We start from the raw sequence: 22,690 nt of genomic DNA, 5'->3' as shown, positions 1-22,690 counted from the left end.
CTTAGCCTTTCCTTCTCCTTTAAGGTGACCATACACCATAAGATTTGCTTGTTTGGTGAGGTCACCAAACAAACACATCTTCTCCAGATATACCTTCCTAAGGCGATATTGCGGTAATTTGTTCAATGATAGGCAATACGTTCCCCGATCCAATGGAAAGTTAAACCTGCCTGATCGAGATTTGGCCAATTTTAGGCCAGGTATCGGTCGGGTAAGCCCATTGGGGGTGCCAATACATTGCAAATAAGCTGCAAAACGGTCAGAAAGACCCAAATCGGCAGCTGAAATCTGCCCATGTATGGCCACCTTATGTCTGACATAGTGTTTCTAAATAATATAATCCATGCCAAACCAGTTTGGAAACAGAAAATAAATGCTAAAATATACATAAAAGAAAGTCAAATTGACTAATAATATTAAAACCAAGACACTTTTTTTTTTCCATTATACACAGAAATGTTTACTCACTTACCCCAATTGGTCTATAGATTACATTGTCACCACTAAACCTCTCTGGCTTTGCTACATCACTAAAAATGAAAAAAACAGGGATTAACACTATTGATTATAATTTAGTTGTATGATTCACTAAAATATTTATATGTATAGAATTACTTTAATGAAAATATGTAGAATATGCGCTACATGTGAGGAGAAATGCTTTGCTTAAAAAATTAGTACAATGTCATAAAAAAGTTAATATAAGCTATAAAGCCTTAGAAAAATGTTTTTCTCATGGATGGCAGAAAACTGCCCAGCAAGGAGCAAGCACCAAGGAGCAATCCACTTCTTCCTACTTTCTTCATGCAGGTGCATATGAGCAGTATAGCTTTATAAGCAGAACTACAACAAAAAAGCTGGCTTTTTCACTCGACTGTGCATGCATCAACCCTGGGTTACTGAATAATTATAAAGTAGAAAAAAAAGGATAACTCCACAGTGCTTGTTGAGAAAGCCCCTGGAAGGGGCAGTTTTCTGCTACCAGGAGCACTGGCCTGGGGGTATAAGGTATGAAAATACAATCACAGGGGGGGGCTAGTGATATTACCCCCCGTGATTTTACCTTTTTTTCTCCCTTAAGGAAAAGTGTCAACATAAGCAATATGTCTGCCTAAAATTAACCATGTATTATAGTGATTCTAGGAAATGAGATTGTGGTCTTTTGGAAATAAGATTTTTGCACACAGTTGGATACACCCAAAAATTGATACAGGGTGTTGGGTTTAATTGCACTTGCATTTTAAACTAAATCCCCTTTAATATCTGGCACATGCCTTTGTGCACAGTAGGAGGGACTTTACTAGGGCTGTTTTGGGATGTGATTTCTAACCTGTGAGTGAGGTGAGTGAGAGCCTTGTGTGCTTGGGGGGGTGGTCTAACCCTTTATAGCCTACAGCCACCTCAACATCATGTGAGTTGCCAAAAAAGTGACAACACAACACTAACTCACTTACTGCCAACAAACATATAGTTGACAAGGATATGTATATTTTCCAAAAAGATCAGGCTAGGGGATCTATAACACAAAAAAATACAGGTAGTGTGATTTGCCTGCAGGAGCTTAAGTATGAGCCAAGACAATATTGTATGCACCTTTTTATTTTGAAAAAAAACTGCATTTAGCAATGATTTGGAACTCGTAGTAAAAAGATTGTAAATAATAATAAAAAAAACCCCATCAGGTCCAAAAAATATATAGTTTTCTGCAGTCAGCTTACTGTTTTTTTTTTTCAACATTTCAGTGTAGCATATGTGTTTTGATCAGTATTGTATTGAGCCAAAACCCACAGCAGAGCAAGTTAGAATCTACTCAAACGTTCAGGTTGATTTAGAATGCATAGGTTCCCCAGAAGAAAACATTATATAGCTTTCATATGTAGACTAAAAGTTTCCCCAAGAACTATCCCTAAAGTGAAAGAGCACAATTTAACTGGTAGTAAACGGAAATGATATGCCAAATTTGGCCGGCACAGAAAGTGTTAGCCCTTTTTCCTTAAGATCAGCTCATTAAATGACATTGCAAAAAGTTTCAGTTGAGCACTTTTGATAAATGTACCTAAAATACTTCTAGCGTGTTTTGAATAAGAACACAAATATTTTAGACACCCAATATCTTTAAAAACTAGTTTTTCATTGCTGGAAAAAAAACAAAAAACTGGTACATACCCAAATGCAGCGAGGAAGACACAATCATCATGCAAAATATTTGCTACTTTTTCAAAGGTCCTGAAGTTGTCTATTTCCTTGCTTTCAAAAAAGCCAATTATATTTCTTTTACTCCGCTGTAAATTTCCAAGAAAAGTATGCATATTAATCTTTAAACAAAATAAAATTAGCAGCTTTTAATGATATTTACAAAAAAAACACAACATTTTGTTGTAGTGTTCATTTCAATAAATGGCAATTTATTTTTTTAACAAACCAATAGACTAACATGCACTGGAATCTGTGAAGGAAGGCAAAGTGGCCATTTTCCAGAGTGGAACTTAACCACTGCACAGGCAAACAAAAGCAGGCAGGCTTTTTATTAAAGCAAATAGCAGCTTTCACCCAGTGGCCATTTTTCCTCTGATACATAATCAGATATATTTCAATCTGCAAACAGCATACACACACACAGACCCTTATTCAGCATACATTTCATCAAGAATACAGGCTCACACAGGCAGAACTGTCTCTGATAAAAGTTCTGCTTTGTTTGAGCAATGTAATGGTAAAGCAGAGCTCAGGAGAAAAAAACTGAAGCAGACAGCTAGAGCGGAGTTTCTATGGGAACCAGTAATGCCATCTGTTTACTGGCTGCTAGACTGGGGGGCGTGTTTAGTAATCTGAGCAGAGAACAACTGAGCATGCCCACAAGCCAACAGCCAAAGCAAATTCCTGAGGGAGGGGGCTGAGTGGGTTACAGGAGGAGAAGGAAATCGAAGTGTTTAAGGAGATGTTGCAGCCTTACTATTAACCTCTGGACAACCAGTGTGGCAGGTATTGAAAGATTTCAAAGAGGCTGTTCACTGATTACATTTGTGTGTGTGGGGTTTACATGTTCTTTAAATACTATGATGTTTCTTCAATTAGGTAGTACTATAGATGGAATATAATGAAATCAGGACTCCGTGATTTCATTTTGTACAAAAATACTACTTGAGGTAAATCAGTAATAGATTAAGGTTTAACAGTAATAGCTAAAACCTAGCAGCATATAGAAGGACAACATATATGAAATGGAATTTGAGTCTAAAAAAAAAAAAAAGCATTAAAAAAGTTTTTAAAGGGTCAAAATATTAAAAGAAAAGATATTCTGTTAACATTTAAATTTTGTCTGTTGATCCAGTCACTACAAATAAAATATTTCCTGGCAGCCAATGTGCTATTTTATTTAAAAATTGTTTTTCAGTCAGTAGGCCTCTAATAAGCCACAGATGACATTTGACCCCAGTTTATCATGTGCACAAGCTAATCCCATTAGGGATCATTTCCGACCAGAAATACCAGCAATTTAATTTCGAGTGCAATGGCCATATTTTTCCCTATAATAAAGCATTTTGTTCCCAGCACCATTGTAATAGCAAGGGGGAATTGTGGCTGACGTATAAAAATGTAGTCAACTGCGATCAATTCCTTACTGAAGCACGGCCCTAAGGGAACCCTGGAGCTACCTTGTCCAAAGGTGGTGTTAGATCCAGGGTTCCCTTTGTTTCTATCAGGATGGGACTGGGGTGTCCGGGGCCCACTGGGGCTGCCACCACCACAAAAGATCAAATGGTAATGAATCTTGCTCAAGACAAACATCTACAGGATTTCTACATCAGCTTAAAATTGGACATACTGTATATACTCGAGTATAAGCCTAGTTTTTCAGCACCCAATATGTGCTGAAAAAGTGACCCTCGGCTTATACTCGAGTCGGGTGCCATGGGTCCCTCCAGACTAGCACCTTCTGTCCTTTGTGTGCAAATTAGGGCACCCGCAACCAGACCCTACCCTAGCTGCCAGTTTGCCAATGCGCAATGAGCGTGGGGTAGTACTCATTGTTTTGTTCTCCGCTTACAGAGCTAGTTTACTGTTTTTCTTTGAAATAAATATTTAAAAACATATGCCCCACTTATGCCTCAATTAATGTAATTTTATTGGTATTTATTTTGATTATTGAAACTTAGCAGTAGCTGCTGCATTTCCCACCATAGGCTTATACTCGAGTCAATAAGTTTTTCCAGTTTTCTTTGGTAAAATTAGGTACCTCGGCTTATATTCGGATCGGCTTATACTCGAGTATATACGGTACTTACATCAACAGTTTTTAATTCTTCCAGGTCACCAATTTCACGTATAGGATTACTCTTTTGCTGTCGAATATAGTCAGCAATTGCAGTAACGGAGCGTTGCCCCCTGTATTCTCTTTTCATCATCATTCCATTTCTGAAAAGCTTTAGTGTAGGATACTTACTGATCCTGTATCTCTGTGCTATATCAGCTGAGAGAAAAAAATAATGTAATTATTATTTTGGATAATTTAGTAACAGTAAACTTCAAATATTAAATAATGCTGCCTTTAAATGAAACAGCAAAATAATACATTTGCAAGGTGTGATTATGAAAACTTAATGTGAGCTTCTGGTGGAAATAAACTTTCTAAATATAATTAGTTGAAAATTCTGTTTAATTTCTAAAATAATCAAGATAATTATTTAGTATTCCCTCTACCCCTCAGAAATCGGTCTCTCTTCATGCAGGAGTAAGATTTTGACCATTAGGTCCACTACTTCTTTTGGGGAGGGGCTTTCATTTCCAAGAAGATGTAACAGACCTTTACTAAATCTGTAAATCTTTGGGTCCACATACACTTAAAAACAGATGTCTAAACACTCTCTGCAAAGTGAGCATTTTTTTCCCCTCTTCAGGGTCATTTGCATATCAGTGATCTGATTGGCTAAATCGAGTCTAATGTTCGCAGCCAACCAGATCAAGAACATACAAACAAAGAAGGGTCATACGTAACATTGCAGGATTGGGCTGCAGCCTCCACAGCATTCTATGTAACCCACAGAAGGCAGGATCTCTGAATCAGCCAGGGTGTCGGCAGTCCCATGCAGAGTGGGGAGTGTGGGCATATGTGGGTTTGCATAAATGCTATGTAACAACATCTGTTTTTGTTTTTTTAACATTTCTTTTATTGAGCATTCAAATAATAACAGTCATATACAGTGCAATACAGTAGCTATACTTGCTGCTATTTTTCAATACCGTGTATACTCGAGTATAAGCAGAGTTTTTCAGCACGAAAACGCCGGGTTTTTCAGCACCCCAACCCCCGTGTCATATACAGTAGCTATATTTGCTGCTATTTTTCAATACCGTATATACTTGAGTATAAGCAGAGTTTTTCAGCACGGTGGGGGGGGAATTGCGCGAAAGTGCGTGACAGCACAGTGATAGCGTAAACTTCACGGGGGGGGGGGATGCGCGACAGCACAGTGATACTCAGCATGCTGGCATAAACTGAAAGCAGAGGTAATCGGGTGATTGAACACAATCTAAAATTATTTCAATTGTACTTTTTAAGATGATTTTCTAGCCATGGGGCCCTATGAGGTTGGGGGGGTCCTTGCCTTACACCCCAAAAAACAGCCTTTCAGTAGACTCTGCTTGTAACAATTTTAAAGTAGATTTCCATAGCAAAGAGAGAAGTGCGTGCTAAACAAATTCTCGAAATAATCAGTATCAAGAAGACTACATACTTTCAAGCATAAGTATGTAGTCTTCTTGATACTGATTATTTTGAGATAAAAGGAGGTTAATCAGAATTGCCTTTAATCAATGGCATGATTACAAGAAGGCTGTTAATGTGGCATAAACTTCAAGGCAGGAGGGTCAAACGGTCCGCCATCCACCTTTCCCTAATCTTTCACCTTTCTCTAATCTACAGCTGCCAACATTATATATTTATTAAGAGTTCATGCTGAAAAGGTCACGCTGAGTGTCCTTTTATTAATTATTTGATTATTGAAACTTAACAGTAGCTGCTGCATTTCCCACCCTAGGCTTATACTCGAGTCAATAAGTTTTTCCAGTTTTCTTAGGTAAAATTAGGTACCTCGGCTTATATTCGGATCAGCTTATACTCTAGTATATACGGTAAATTTTAATACAACAATTTGTAAGTAAGATAGTTATACTGCTTAAAATAAACATGTGAGAGTCGGGAGACAATTATTAGTTGTAATTTTACATGTTTTACCATGAGGCGGGGGGCACAGTGGGCAGAGTGGTAGATTCTTATGTTTCAGGGTCTATATAAATCCATTTTTCCCCAATCCCTATTCAATTTTCCCAGGGAACCTCTACTCATATATGCAAGTTAGTAAAGGGGGATGACTTTCTCAATGACTTGTTCCCAGGATGTTAGAGTAGGCCTCCTTTGGGATTTCCAGTATATAACGACATTTCTAACTTAAAAACTATGCATATTCTTTAATGACAATAAATTGCAAATATGTTTTATACAAAAAACCTGGTTTTGTAAGTGTGTTAAGGGGTGATATCAGATTGAGAGTAAATTGCAAACTTTTTGTGTTCAAGTTATCAGAATCAGTTATCAGTCTGATGTTTGATTCTGACACCTGATGATGTCCTACTAGGATACTGTAGTTATGAATCCAGTAGAGAGTATCTTTCTTATAAAATATAGATACTTACAATGTTGATCACAGTCCACTCTAGCAAAAACAACTTTATTTTTATCAGGATATTCTTCTTGTATTATATTAGATGCTTCTTCAAATATAGGGTGCAGCATCTGACTGAAGCGGCACCTGTTAAAATTAATAAAGATGTCTGTTGTTGGCGGTAACGTGAGTTTGGAAACTTAAGAGGATATAAGTGTTGGAAAGACAACAATATACAGAGAAAGACAATGAAGATGATAGAAAAAGTAGGTGTCTCTATAAAAAAAAAAAAAAAAAAAAAAAAAAGATCAGAGAAAAATAATGAATGATAGAAATAGGAGTAGGGTAGATGAAGAATTGCTAAGAAACAATTTGAGCACATGGATCATGCCTATGGCATGAAAACCTGAATTTTGAGAAGGCCATCTCCCATAGACTCCATTTTAATTAAGTAATTCACGTTTTTAAAAATAATTTCCTTTTTTTTCTGTAATAAATCAATACTTGATCCCAAACAAGCTACAATTAACCCTTAGGGCTCTGGCACACGATTTAGCGCAAATTGCCCCGCCGCGTCTGCCATCCCGCCGGCGACTTACATGTTCGCCGGTGGGATGGCAGGGGTAGGCAACTCGGGGAGATTAGTCGCCCGCGAACAGGGAGTTTTGCCACGGGCGACTAATCTCCCCGTGTGCCAGAGCCCTTATTGGTGGTAAAACAATCCTGCTGGGTTTATTTTATGTTTAAATTATTTTTTAATTGACTTAAAAGGTATGGATATCTGAGCATTCTGGATAAAAGGTCTACCTGTAGATAATTAATTTACCGGTGTGCCGTTACTCCCCTTGCATAATGAAGTTCTGATTAAACAATGATAAACAGCATGTTCAGGACAAGCCTATACACTGAACATATGCTGAACAAGGGGGTATAGTTTGTAACTCTCAATCCACCACTTACAAAGCCATGCCTTTGCAACAAATGTAAACACTTCTTCTCTGTTGAAAAAAAAATCCCACATTTTAGCAACCTAGATGCTGTTTTCTGGAGTTTCTCTATTTAATGTACTTTGACAACCTATGCATATTGGGCATCAAATTAAGTAGACTGGGCATTCATATTTATGGTATATCTTGGGGCTTAATGAAATATAGGATGTAAGATTCTGCAAAAGTGGAAGCTTTGAAGAGATCTTCAAAAATGTTAACTACATTTAGGAAAGCCTTGCAGCTTAGTAGTTTGGAATGGAAAGGACATAGTTAGCCATGTTACATTTTAAAAATCTGTAATTTCAAAAATATGTTTTTTTTTGTCTGGATGAACTTACTTTTTATGACTTTACCCTACTTAAAGGACAAGGCAACACAAAATATAATTTTTGCCTAATAAAACAAAATTCTAAGCAGCTTTGCAATATACATTACAAGTTTGTAATTGTTTTTGCTTTATTTGTATTTATAATGGCTACTGGAAGCAGTGTTTGCCTGTCCTTTTCTATTCTCTGCCCTGGTGGCTCTGACTGTTGAAACATTGTTACACAAGGCAGCAGAATGACAGACCTGTATTGCTGGAGAAGCAAGACCTTTGCAACATTGTTTAAAATGTAACAACCAGGAGTTCAGCAAATGCTGCTTTCAATAGCAGTAACATTTACAAATAATAATGTTTAAAGCGCTACAAATTTCAAATTATTTCATATTGGAAAGTTGCTTATAATTATGTTTTCTTTCATTATGCATAAAATTATTTTTGGGGTTGACATGCCCTTTAAAATGCCCTTTAGAAGTGTGTTGATTTTGCAGTAGCTGAAATCATTATAGTTTGTATGCAATACGTTTATTTTTAAGCCCCTACATGCCACATACTTAGGTAAACCTATGCACACTGGGAATCACACTGTTTACTGGACCTCTGGTATTTATATTTAAGATGTTTTATTGTGGTACTTAATGACATGTGGCAGATAGGATTCTGTTAAATTGAAATATCCGATATAATTTATCACTACAACTTCTTATCACATCCCACAGCCTTTATGCAGTATTACCATTACAAGAACTCTAATCTGAAACCACTGAATATTGGGGTTACCCAGAAAGAGGGTAGGATTTCCTCACAGCTTGAAAGATGCCAACATAAAACAATGCAAATATAAGAATCCCCATGTTCAAAGTAGAATTTATTATGAAAGGCTTAAGGTATAGTGGCACTTTAAATAGTTTGAATAAAAACAAAAAATATACTTACCAGTCAGCATAGAAATTTACTAAAGCAACATCAGCATTTCCTGCAAATGTAAAAAAGATAAAATAAAAATAAAGTGCAGTCTTGGGATTTCTGAAGAGAACACAAATTACCACAAATCCATGTTAATTTATGACCCTTGTGTGTTTCGGATAGTACACCAGAAATAAAGCCTTTTTCAGTTGTTTTTTCATTTTTATCTTTGATTGTTTGATACATGACGCTTTTTTTTTTTTATCTTTGGCCCTGCTAAACATAATCCCACAGTTTCAAAAATAAACAAAAAACATTTGAAAAAAAAATTATTTCTGGTGAGCTACCTGAAAACAAAAGAACTTAAAAGTGTTTTAACCAGCAAAAAAAGATTGGCCCCAAACCCACCCCCATAGCATATGGCAAGAGACTCAAGAACATGTCAGCTGACAATGTGATTCCAATTGGCAAGTGCTGCAGTAATCTTTGTAGGTACTTTCAATGAAAGCTTATTGGGGAGGGTGGTTTTAAAAACTTTGATTCAGCAGTTTTAAGCAGCCTCACAACCATTCCAAAGATTCCTATATGCCCCTACTGTAAGACTGCACTAAACTAGATTGAGCTGCAAGGGGTCCGACTGGTTAAAAGGGAGAGCTGGAGGTGCTGGTACTGGTACTGGAGAGGAAATATGATGTTATGGGAGTTGCTGGAACTTGGCTGAATGAGTCACATGACTGGGCAGTTAACAGTTAAAGAGGAGGGGTGTGTCTGTTGTTAAGCAGGATTTAAAAGGAGGAAGTGAGGTTTTCTGCTAAAATCACAGGACAGAAATGGTTGTCACTTAAAATATATTAAATAATTACTGTTCTCAATGTATTCACTTAAGAAGTAAATGTAAAAGTGCTGAGAATCACCTTATGGCTTATTTCTGAGGTAAAGAAGTTAAAAGGGAAAAAAAGGAAAGCTTTTAAAGGAGTCATCTGTCAAAAGATTTTTTGTCTCTGTTCTCCAGTGCCAAAGACACACAGCTCTCTGCTTTCTCCCCTCTCCTGCTCCCCCCTCCCTCAAGAACGCTAAGAACTCACTCCCCCCCTTAGGAATGTGGATCTGAGCCAATCAGCAGGAAGCTTCCACACAGTCTTACAAACTGAGCATGTACACGGGTCTTGGTCTCGGTGCAGGAGCGAGGCATTATGGGAACTTTCTATACAGAGCTCAGCTCCAATGAGGCTTCTGATCATCTGAACGGGAGAAATATGGGGAGACTTAAGGGTAGTGCTGGGCGGTATGACCAAAAATTTATATCACGGTATTTTTCAAAATTATATCGGTATCACGGTATTTGAGGGTATTTTTTTTTCCCCATGCATGATTAGGTGACCACCCCAAACACCCACCACCCGCACCCCCCCCGCCACCCCAAACACCCCCCATCCGCACGCAGCCCCCCACCCCCCCATCCGCACGCACCCCCCCACCCCACCCCAAACACCCCCCATCCGCACGCACCCCCCCCCACCCCAAACACCCCCCATCCGCACACCCCCCCCCCACCCCACCCCAAACACCCCCCCATCCGCACACACCCCCCCCACCCCACCCCATCCGCACACACCCCCCCCACCCCACCCCAAACACCCCCCCCATCCGCACACACCCCCCCACCCCACCCCAAACACCCCCCCATCCGCACACACCCCCCCCCCACCCCACCCCAAACACCCCCCATCCCCTTCACATAAATATAACACCCCACCCCATCCCAACCCCCCCAAACACAACCCCATCCCCTTCACATAAGTATAACCCACCCACCCCCACCCCCACCCCAAACACCCCCCCATCCCCACCCCAAACACCCCCCCATCCCCTTCACATAAATAACACCCCCCCATCCCCTTCACATAAAATATAATTACTTGCCAGGCACCCCCCCCGACAGCTCACATTGGTATCCGACTCTGAATGCGTCCTAGCGATGGCGCTTTTGTAGAGTGTGCGCGCTGACGTCACGCGCGCACCCGGAAGTATTCACGCACACCGGTATGGGGGTATGTAGAAAATTCATATCGGTTTCAAAAAAAACACCGGTATACCGCCCAGCACTACTTAAGGGCACTATTAAAACAACTGAAGGTATGCCTGCAGCTTGAGATTAACTCTTTATTAGCCTTTCCTTTTCCTTTAAAAACAATACAAGTCAGAGGGGACAGAAGCTGCATGTAATTTATATAAACATTATAATAAGTGTTGTAAACCAGCAACCATGAAGCAAATATAGAAAAAGAGGAGCGCATTGCAGCAGAGGCTAAAACTAACCCCAAAAAGCTTTTAAGTATATTAATAATAAAAAGGTTTGGCTTGAAAGTATGGCTTCATTAAATTATGCTAACAATATGGTTATAACTGATACAGAAAAGGCAAATGTGCTAAACTAGTTCTTTACTTCAGTGTATACAGGAACCAGAGTGCCAGTAGCTGCACTGTTGGCTCAGCTCAATCTAGTCAGTGGCTGATGCAGGATATGGTATATAAAAGGTTTACTCAAAGTTAATGTGGACAAGGCACCAAAGCCAGTACCCAAGGGTGTATTATTCTGAGAGAGCTTAGTTCAGTTTTAGCCAGGCCTCTGTTTCTGATATTCTTAGACATGCTTTCATCTGGTATAATACCTATGGGAGGACACACATCATATTAATACCATTGGTTTTGAAGATATACATGTAGGTGACTGTTTTTGCTAGCACTGTGTATTTTTAAATATGGTATTGATCTTGATAGCCTTGTATATTTTTATAGTCTCATCTACTATGCCACAAACCAATTTATTCCTTATAACTCATAACTTAAGAAAAAAAGTAGAAGGCTCTTTAAATATTACTAATTGTTTCATTTTGATATTAAATTTTGTTTCCAAAAGTTACAAAAGTACTTACTTAAAATATCATCTATATTGCCACTCTGTAGGGTAAGTATTTCACTTTTTACTGGAGTGTAAACCCACATTACCTGCAAAATAAAAAAAGAAATCACTTTTAGCATTGATTACATGGGAAAGGTTACAAAAAGCATCTTAAAGGGGAACTATACTCCCTAAACAATGCAGATCTCTATAAAAAATACATTGCATGAAGTCCATATAAAAAACACTGCTACATCTAAATAAACCATATCAATAAACATATACTTTTCTATTACTATTTGACATTGGATAATCCTAAATAGAAAATTGCACACACATACACATTAGTTTACATCAGACATCGACATTTCTATCACTCTTAGAAGACCTTGCATAAGACATTAGGGGTTTTAGTAGATAACAAGTTGTCTAATTCCAGGCAGTGTCATTCTGTGGCTACTAAAGCAAATAAAGTGCTGTCTTGTATAAAAAAGGGCATTGACTCAAGGGATGAGAACATAATTTGGCCCCTTTATAGGTCCCTGGTAAGGCCTCACCTTGAGTAGCGGTGCAGTTTTGGGCTCCAGTCCTTAAGAAGGATATTAATGAGCTGGAGAGAGTGCAGAGACGTGCAACTAAACTGGTAAAGGGGATGGAAGATTTAAATTATGAGGTTAGACTGTCGAGGTTGGGTTTTTTTTCTCAGGAAAAGAGGCGCTTGCGAGGGGACATGATTACTCTGTACAAGTACATTAGAGGGGATTATAGGCAGATGGGGGGTGTTCTTTTTTCCCATAAAAACAATCAACGCACCAGAGGTCACCCCTATAGATTAGAGGAACGGAGCTTCCATTTGAAGCAGCATAGGTGGTTTTTCACGGTGAGGGCAGTGAGGTTGTGGAATGCCCTTCCTAGAGATGTGGTAATGGCAGATTCTGTTAATGCCTTTAAGAGGGGCCTGGATGAGTTCTTGAACAATCAGAATATCAAAGGCTATTGTGATACTAATATCTACAGTTAGTATTAGTGGTTGTATATATAGTTTATGTGAGTGTATAGATTGGTAGGTGTGGGTTGTGTGTGCTGGGTTTACTTGGATGGGTTGAACTTGATGGACTCTGGCCTTTTTTCAACCCTATGTAACTATGTAACTATTAAACAAAAGCACAATTCCCAAGACATTTAAACCCAGTGTTTTATATTGGGCACCATGACACACACCCTGACATCACAGGTGTATTATGTAATGAGTTGCACAGAACATCATACATACCATATTCCTTAAATGTAGAGGTGAAATGCAAGCATGAAGTAAAACCAATATAATCCTTATCATTGTAGAGCATAGTGTAAAAGTGCAACAGAAAGAAAAATTAAAAATAAAAAATATAGGACAAGGCGTAACTATTGCATCATACAGTTAAACAATATAATTCCCTAATCGTGTACATAAATTCCCTTTATACAATACCCTGGAGCTATGCAAAACATATTAGGGCTAATCTGCGTAACATATAAAAACTATAAGGATTTTCCAACTCAGGACGCATGATAAATTGGAGGGTCACATGAGGCACTAGTGCATATGTAGCATATGTAGAACTGGTGTATATGGACCATGGCTCCATGTTAAAAATGTGTATAGTGGCTCCATTAATAGACAGACATATATCCTAGTCTAGTACACGTACAGCCAATACATTCTAACGTAACACTTTACTAGCAATCCAAGCATGTCCATGGATGGCCAATAGAGAGTCCATTCAGTATACCAAAATTGTCCAGACCAGTAAGCAATTTATAGAAAACATTGGTTATTGTTTATCTAATTTAAACCGTTAGGTGCAAATGTATTCATCGGGCATATCCATTTGAATTCTATTTGTAGGAGTTTCTTTGCCCTATCTTCCCCCCACCAAGGGTGGGTAATAATCAATAATCAGGCACTTGAAGGACAATCTTTGGCCATTAAATGTCTGGCAAGAATTGTAGGTGTATATACATACATACATAAACACACACATACACACGCACAAACCTACAATGAAATGCATGCAACACACATTATCCAAGCATGTTAATATCTGGGTATGGCAACATACATAAAATAGTTCAACATGAATTGTGGTCTCTTTCTTTTTAAATTATAGATACTAAAATATGAGGTATTGTTGCTTTAATCAAAGCATCACAAACACATAATGGGGCTATATAAGGCCAAGTCATGTTACATTGCTGCTGCAACCTGTTGCTCAGCAGTATTGGCGGCAAAATAAATCAGTACTGCCTATTTACCAGCACAGCATGTCATGGTGTGCCAACACTTGGGCTTTCCTCCCAAGTTAAGTCATTGGAGCTCATTTATAAACACTAGGTACAACTAGGCAAAAGCATACCATGATGTGCCAACACTTAGGCACCTATTTTCTATGGTATTTAAAAAGCTGTGTAAAATAAATTGAAAAGTTTGCCTTCTGAACGCAAAATTTGACTGTTATTTTATGTAAATTCAGGTGGAAGAAAAACACGTAAAACTATTATGCTGATTTTATGCCTTTTTGTAAAGCAGCGAAGTCTGGTAATGTATGGCAAATTTTGCCACTGTTTTTTACACTGCATAATAAATCTACCCCTTAGGCTTTCTTACCAGTTAAGTCATTGGGCCCCATTTGCACCTAGGCCGTTACCAGCACAGAATGTCATGATGAGCCAACACTAAGGGGCACATTTACTAATCCTCAAATCCGAATCTCAAAGGGGAAAAAAACGGATTGATGAAAGCAGACTTCTGATTGGTTGCCATGGGTAACTGCCCAGATGCAGATTTGCCCTGTATTTATAAATGACCCCCATTATCTAGAGTGGTGGTATAGAGTAGACTAACATTACCAATTAAAGATTTTAAACATCTATTAACTGTACCCACCAACCAACCCACCTGGTGATGTATGGGCCTGGCTATGTCATGTCCCATTCGGCTTGGTAATAACCGCCTGTTTTTTAAAAACTTTTAAAAAACGTACAGGGGGTATTGAACCTAACAGCCCCTTAAAGGGGTTGGTCACCTTCAATTAAACTTTAAGTATGTTATAGAATGAAGAATTCTAAGCAACTTTTCAGTTGGTGTTTATTACTTATTTCTTAAAGTTTTTGAATTATTTGCCTTCTTCTTCAAACTCTTTGTAGCTTTCAAATAGGGGTCATTGACCCCAAAAAGCTTATGCTCTGTAAAGCTACAGTTTTATTGTTATTGTTACTTTTTTTTTTCTATTCAGTCCCTCTCCTATTCATGTATCAGTCTTTCATTCAAACCCCTCCCTCCCCTAGCTCAGGTAATTTGGACCCTAGAAATGCTTCCAATTATTGAAATAATTATAAAATTACAAATATTAAAAAAATAAAGACCAACTGCAAATTGTCTCAGAATATTAACTTCTAGTATGTTGTAGAAAACCGAGTTCAAAACCGAATATGTTGGCGACCCTACCTGAAATTACTCAGGAGATATCTACCTTAAAAGAAAACATTATTTTGAAATAACAAATCAAATTTTAGCGGTCAGATTTTTATTTTTATATGAAAACGGAATTTTGGTTGTACATTATTTATTAAGTCTTTCATACCTCTAAGAAAATGTGGGCTCCCAATATGTAATTCTATTGGCCTTTAATAACAAATACTTTAAATTGAGCAATACAGTATGTCCTCTAATTATTGTTGCTACTGATGAAAAAAATATATTTGCTGTTAGTTGCCAAGACAAAGAAGCTTAGCATCACACATACGCCTTTTTGATGTCTCTCTCATGTTGGAGACAATAAAGTCAGCAAGTAAAGCAATTTTGATTATGTTTTTAGTGTGCTGCAGTTCCCTGGATCCTCTAAGAGAAGCTTAGCAAGACAGTCAATGGCCAAATTGTATTCTGAGTAGTGATGCGTGGGTTAAAATTTCTTCGACTGGTGCCAACCTAACCCGCCTGAACCCAACCCTAAGCCCTGTCTGACCCGTTGTGCCACAATGATTTAGATACATGTACCTGACCCACCCATTCACCATCCCCACTGGCACAGACACGAGTATATAAATAACAGCAGTGATCTGTGTCAACTGTCAGAAGTTTGGTTGTGACAGCGCAGGGAAGAGAGGGTGAATATCTGGGCTGGAGGAGAATACATCTAGTCACTCACTGCAGGGGACAATTGGTTTTGTGCACTTCTACTTGAGTGCAGAGGTCAACCCCAACATGTAACAAAGCAATGTTTATATGGAAGCAGTACAATACATACATCGTTATCCAAGATGTAAGTATAAATACAGTTTCCAAATGACCTCTTGTTCACAAACAAAAAAAAACACAAGCATAAAAAGTAACTTCTGAAATCTTGTTTACGTAAGAATCAAAATATGACGTTATAGATGCGATTATACAGCTTAAGTGAGCAAAAGATTGGAGAAACGCATCAAACTCATTGGAAATACTTAGGCATGGGGATGTTCTTATTCTGAAATTGCTGACTTGCATTTAACAAGAGACTTGAACCAAAGAGAAATAATAGCATTCTTACTGGTTCAAAATTTGTTACAAATGAACATATGGACAACAATCCTAAACATATCTCAAAGCTGTACCAAGCAATAAGTGACAACTTGCATGGATTTCCTTCTAATCACCAACCCCACTGAACTTATCTGGAAACATCTGAAAAAGTAAAATGTACTCTAACATCGCAAGATATTCTGCAGGATAGTGTAAGAGTACAGGAATAATATTGATTCTCAAATTCTGCAAAAAAACATTACTACATATAATTATCCCTTACAATAAAGGCTGGATAAGTTACACAGTACAGTACTGTACAACATGACACAGAGGCTGCTTATCACGTCAGTCGTTTAAAGATGTGCGTTACTCAAGAGGTTCTCTTAAATGATAAATTGTGTATCATATCTGGTACAGGTATGGGACCTGTTATCCAGAATGCTTGGGACCTGGGTTTTTCCGGATAAGGGATCTCGCTGTAATTTGGATCTCTATAATTTAAGTCTGCTAAAAATCATTTAAATATTGAATAAACCCAATAGGCTTGTTTTGCCTCCAATAAGGATGAATTATACCTTAGTTGGGATCAAGTACAAGGTACTATTTTATTATTACAGAGAAAAAGGAAACCATTTATAAAAATTTGAATTATTTGCTTATAATGGAGTCTATGGGAGATGGCTTTCACGTAATTCAGAACTTTTTGGATAAGGGATCCCATACCTGTAGTTTGACAAGTTTGGGTTTTGTGCGCGACAGGTATACTATTTACCTAAACTTGCGCAAGACAAAATGTTAAGTTTGGTGCAGAAGGAATAGAGGTCTATGATGTATTTTATGTATTAGGCTAGGGTCTTTATTTCCAGTAAAACTAAACATTATAGGGTTTGCTCACATTTTTGTATGATGTAGACAATGATATTCTAATATAATTTGCAATTGGTTTGTATTTATTATTTGTGGTTCTTCAGTCATTCAGCTTTTTGTTCAGCAGCTTTTACAGTTTGAAATTTCAGCAGCTATCTGGTTACTAAAGTCTTGTTTACCTTAGCAACCAGGCAGTAGCTTGAATGAGAGACTGGAATATGAATAAGAGGGGACCTGATAAGACAAATAAGAAAAAATTACCAAAAATAATAAAATTGTAACCTAAAAGAGCAATAGTTTTTTTAGCTACCAGGGTTAGTGACGCTCATTTGAAAGCAGGTAAGATGGAATTAAAAAACTATAAAAAAAAAATAAGGAAGACCAACTGTAAAGTTTTTAGGAGTAGGACATTCTACAACATATTAAAAGTTAACCCCTTCAATACTATAGCAATGTAATTAAATGCAATTACATTTTTGACAACCAAATGCTTCCAAGAAAATTATTTTATGACTTCCAAAAACCTTAATTCAGTTTATATGCAGACAATCTTTTTTTCCCAAATAACCTGAAGCCTATATATCATAGGTTTCAAAATTCTTCTCTGTAATTACCAGGCTCAACATTTAAGTCATTTCCCAGACATGGCATAAACAAACGCTATTTATGGACTAATGGACTTTTTGTCACTTGTTCAGTATCCTTTGTGACAAAGTCCATTTTAAAAATCAAAGTGCTGAGAAAAACTATAGTCAAATGATTCATAAAAAGTTGTAAATGCTTTTAATTATAATTACGATAGTCTCAGTTTTGTTGCCTTTTCTAAAGAACAAGTAAGAGAATTAATAATATAGCACTATCGCAAGCACTTTATCCTTGACAAAGGCCTAATAGAGGCTGAAACATTGGATGCACTGTTATAACTAATAAACCACGATAATGGCAGAGAGGGGAGTGCTGGTCCTTTTAAAAGTGTTGTATCACAACTGACTGTGCACTTCACATTCCAAACACATACACACAAAATAGATACACTGGTGCTGGCATTATGGCCAATATAAGACAGTTCATTTCTCACAAGGCATATATACACCAGTGGAGAAATGCTATTCTGGTGCCTTCCACTCTCTGAACGTATGTGCTCTGACAGAGCGGATTTCATTCCGAAAATGCATACCTTATCATTTCCATGTCAAAACCCACTATGGGCTGATCGCATGCTTTTCAGTGTACGTAGATACAGGGAGCGGGAAAGGCAAAAGTACCACATAAAACAGTTGATATGTTAAACACCCCATCATTCCAATGAAACAATTTCATAGAAATATACTTTTTCCTATATTACCAGAAGGGTGTGCATATACAGCCACTGATGTATTTCCTTGTGCCTAGACCCCTTCTCTGTATGTGTATATGCACATTTAAATATATTTTTTTGATTTGCGCAGAAATCCCAGTGTTGCTGGTCTTTTTTGTATGTTGTGTATAAAAGTAAAACTTTTTGATAGGTCACTTTATATGATATAAATTACCTGTTGGTTAAGTATTTATTCTAAAGTTATAGTTTTCCTTTAAATAGCCTAAGGAAATTGTTTATTTGTGTTGCTAGGTTTTTGGTTTTGAAGAAGCCGGATCCATTAATATGTATACAAGTTTTTCCAGTTACAGCCAATCATGTTAAATACTGTTAAAGGAGAAGGAAAGTTAAAATCACAAGGGGTGCCAAATGTTAGGCACCACCCTGTGATTATGACAGGTTACCAGATACCCCAGATCTGTGCTTCTGTTAGCAGAAAACAGCCCCAAGCCGGGGTACTTCTGTGGGAGCACCACGGCTCTATCTTGTTGCTTCTGTTGCCCTGGGCAAGCAAATGAACACTGTAGTAAATAAGCCATCTTTTTGCTTAAATTTTGGCATTTCACTCAACTACATATGCGCACCCACCCAGAAGATTACAACATGGTGTTTGCAAAGATGCATCCGAGGCTGGTGCATATTTCTGCTTACAGAAGAACCAACCCAGGGTATCAACTAAGTTGTTATATTCACTGGGGGTGCCTTACATTTGGTTTCTTGAGCTAAACTTGACATATAGAAACTGAAGCTACTCCATGTTTGGCCCTTGTGAAACAGATAACTTACAAACCTAAAAGTGTATAACCCCTCCCTTCATCTTTATGATGCATGTTTTGCACCATATCTGTTATGCACTTCTTGGACAGCTGAAAAACACTGCTCAAGTTTCCGGATATACATTATAACAAGGAAAAGGAAATAAATTTTGAAATTTAGAATTATTTGGTTAAATGGCCTCTATGGGAGGCGGCCTTCCAGTAACTTTGAGCTTTTTGGATAATGGTTCTCCAAATGAGGCATTGCAAACAGGCCCAGGCCTAGGGCAGCATGCCACCCAGCCGCACGTAAAATTTGCTCACATACGGGGCACTGGGGATGGGACACATAGAAAACTTCTCCTGAGTGGAGGTGGGGGGGGGGTTGGAGACTGGGGGCGGCCTCTGCCAAATTAAAATCACTGCCAAATTGAAAATCTTTCCAGGTAGAGGTAGGCAAGAAAACATTCTAATAAAAGGTTATTATTATTTTTACTTTGCCATGGGTTCTCATGCCACATATATAAACATAATAAGGAGAGGGCACAAACCACTAAAAAAAAAAGATGCCTGGGTGCCGGGTAAGGTAGCCACCATGTAGAGAAACAAAGGACGCAGCACTTGAAAAAGGTCCCAAGATATGACCGGAACATTGATATTGCACATTAAAGAATTTTTTTGATTTTTTTTTTTTGCAAGTCCTGTGAGTGCTAAGGACTCACAAGACTTGCAGAAAAAAAATCAAAAAAATTATTTAATGTGCAATATCAACATTTTGGTCACATCTTGGGGCCTTTTTCGGAGTCATTTGTTTCTTTTTTTTTGTTTCTGTTTTGTCGGTAGAAAGTGAGCAGTGACTTACTTGAGTCAGAATATATTCTGCCAAAGCAGTATAATTTAGACAAGATAGGTAATATTTGCAGAAAATTAAACTTACAATTTATATGTTATCTTGGCCTCAGATAGAATGATTGCTTTAATTACTATTTAGTAAATACACCTAAACTGTATCAAATTCTAGTACAGGTATGGGACCCGTTATCCAGAATGCATAGGACCTGGGGTATTCCGGATAAGGCGTCTTTCCGTAATTCGGATCTCCTACCTTAAGTCTACTAAAAAAATTATTTAAACAGTAATTTAACCCAATAGGATTGTTTTGCCTACAATAAGTGTTAATTATATCTTAGTTGGAATCAAGTACAAGGGACAGTCTTATTATTACAGAGAAAAAGAAAACCATTTTTAACAATGTGAATTACTGGATTACAATGGAGTCTATGGGAGATGGCCTTTCTGTAATTCGGAACTTTCTGGATAATGGGTTTCCGGATAAGGGGTCCGATACCTGTACATTTACACCACAAATGTGTCAGGCAAAATTATAAATAAAAACATAGAAATAAATGGACATTTTTCTGATCTTCATCCATGTAATTACTTACAAAATACTTATCCTAGCTATAGGTTTTACCATGCAGATCCTACCACTTTTCCCACCTAATTGTGAAACCATTGTGCTGAGTTATAACAAAAGCCTTTAAGTTTTTTTAATTACACAAGATATATTTGCATAAGTGTCATCTGCAAAGTGCCATTCACTCTACTTCCTTCTTTTTGCAGTGGTGCTTCCGGGAGTTCTAGGGTAGGCACCAGCTTTGCAAGGCTTATTTACAAGTCACCAGCCAATCATATTGAGCCACAACACAGCGTTAAGTAATTGGATCTCTGTTCTATGGGGGTGGCTAGAAGGGTGGAGAGCTGGCTAGTAACATGCTCGGCTTAACAACTTGCCGTTTGCACGCTAATAATGCACACCTAAATAGACAATGACTTGGGAACTGGCAAAGAATACATAGTTTATTCTTTTTTGTTACTTCTATTGAGTAAATCCCAAGTGCACAAACGACCATACAACGTATCAACTTATTCAAAACGGAGTATTAAGAGAGTAATTTGACAACTGAATGACAGTAAAGAAGAGGTCCATAAATGTAAAATATTTAGATGGCACATAGTCTTGTAGTAAATCCCTTTACTAAAATGTAACACACCATTCATACATTTAGTATAAAACACATACAGGGAACAGGAACCAGCAAATCACAAATCCAAGTAGTACCTCCTTCGTGCGTCTTGACTGCAAAAAAATCCAACATCAAACTCTGCATATATCGCAAACGCACTTACCAATGGCATGAGAAGGTATGCCGGGCAAAAGTAAGGGACGAAGATACCGCGTCTCATATTCATAGAGATATGCCGGTGATGTTACTGAGCCCTTACTAGCGCAACCGGAGATCGCACAGTTTAGGGGAGGTGACAAAATCCCAGTTATTGCTAGAACTTCTGTGCACTTCCGGGTCGCCCGGGGGACTCTGGGAAATGTAGTTCTGGGCCATTGCGATCATCTTTGTCTCTTAAAAACCTGTTGAGCAACATGCCGCTTCTAGTTGGAAAGGACGTGTTACTTGTAACGTTACATCGTAGTCTCCTTTTCTGTGTGTATTTTTCAGTTTAAAAAAAATATACGTCCGCAAATATTGGAGATCATATCAATCTGTTTTCATTCATGCTGTGATTTAACGTTTATGGGCATCAGAAAACATGTTGAGTGTATTTTAGTTTTAATGGATTTCAAATCAAACTTAGTTGAAAACGGTAACATTTTGAAAGGCACATACTTAAAGTAGTAGCCTACGTTTACTCGCTGCAAAAATCAGAAGTTGTTAAGACTAAAGATGGCTGTACACTATATGGTTTCCACCTAGTCAGGATTTCACCGGGTAAAATACCAGCAATGGCATAACTACCATACAGTAGACCTAACAGTGGCACTACTGAATGCTCACTGTACATGCACAAAGGCCCGGAATTGAATGCTCACTGCACATGAGCCACTTGTTCACCATTTGCCAGGCATGAATTTGCGACAAATATCCATGTATTGCCATTGGCGGATTTTTACGCAAAACAGAAGACAAAATTCGACGCACATCCAAAAAAGAATTGTCTGAATCGTCAAAAGAATTGTCGCATGTCAAAAAAGAATTGTCTCACTTGTCAAAAGAATTGTCGTGCATTAAAAAGAAGTGTCTCATCCAAAGAATTGTCTTTTTTTTGCCGTGCAACATTTTCGTCACTTCGCAAATTTTTCGCTGTTTCACGAATCTTTTGAAAGATTTGTGAATTTTGCGGCAAAGCGAATGGGACAGATTCGCTCATCACTACCCACTACCTTTCTCATTCGTGGTAGTTATATTTTTAGGGTTTGGCAACCTTTACTTGTAGGATGTATACCTGCAGGCCGATATTTTAGCATCCTAGCCAGAAAAAATTATACTTGATTCAAATGTTATTAATAGGACAGAGATATAGAAAGACTGGCAT

At 37.9% G+C, this 22,690-nt stretch overlaps 1 protein-coding gene across 1 annotated transcript in view; it reads right to left on the bottom strand.

Moving 5' to 3' along the window:
• erp44 (endoplasmic reticulum protein 44) overlaps positions 1-21,599 on the bottom strand; it is a 31,636-nt gene extending 10,037 nt beyond the window's left edge. Inside the window, 7 exon segments of the mRNA NM_001011125.2 lie at positions 473-530; positions 2,167-2,282; positions 4,287-4,471; positions 6,694-6,809; positions 8,910-8,949; positions 11,816-11,888; positions 21,491-21,599. Of these exon segments, the coding sequence (NP_001011125.1) occupies positions 473-530; positions 2,167-2,282; positions 4,287-4,471; positions 6,694-6,809; positions 8,910-8,949; positions 11,816-11,888; positions 21,491-21,547 (645 nt within the window). The 5' untranslated portion in view covers positions 21,548-21,599.
• Positions 21,600-22,690: the final 1,091 nt, after the last annotated feature.

This window comes from Xenopus tropicalis, chromosome 6, assembly GCF_000004195.4.
Source record: "Xenopus tropicalis strain Nigerian chromosome 6, UCB_Xtro_10.0, whole genome shotgun sequence".
In the NCBI taxonomy this organism is placed as follows: Eukaryota; Metazoa; Chordata; class Amphibia; order Anura; family Pipidae; genus Xenopus; species Xenopus tropicalis.
Note: the sequence above shows the minus strand (reverse complement) of the source record. Positions and strands in the feature narration are given on the sequence as shown.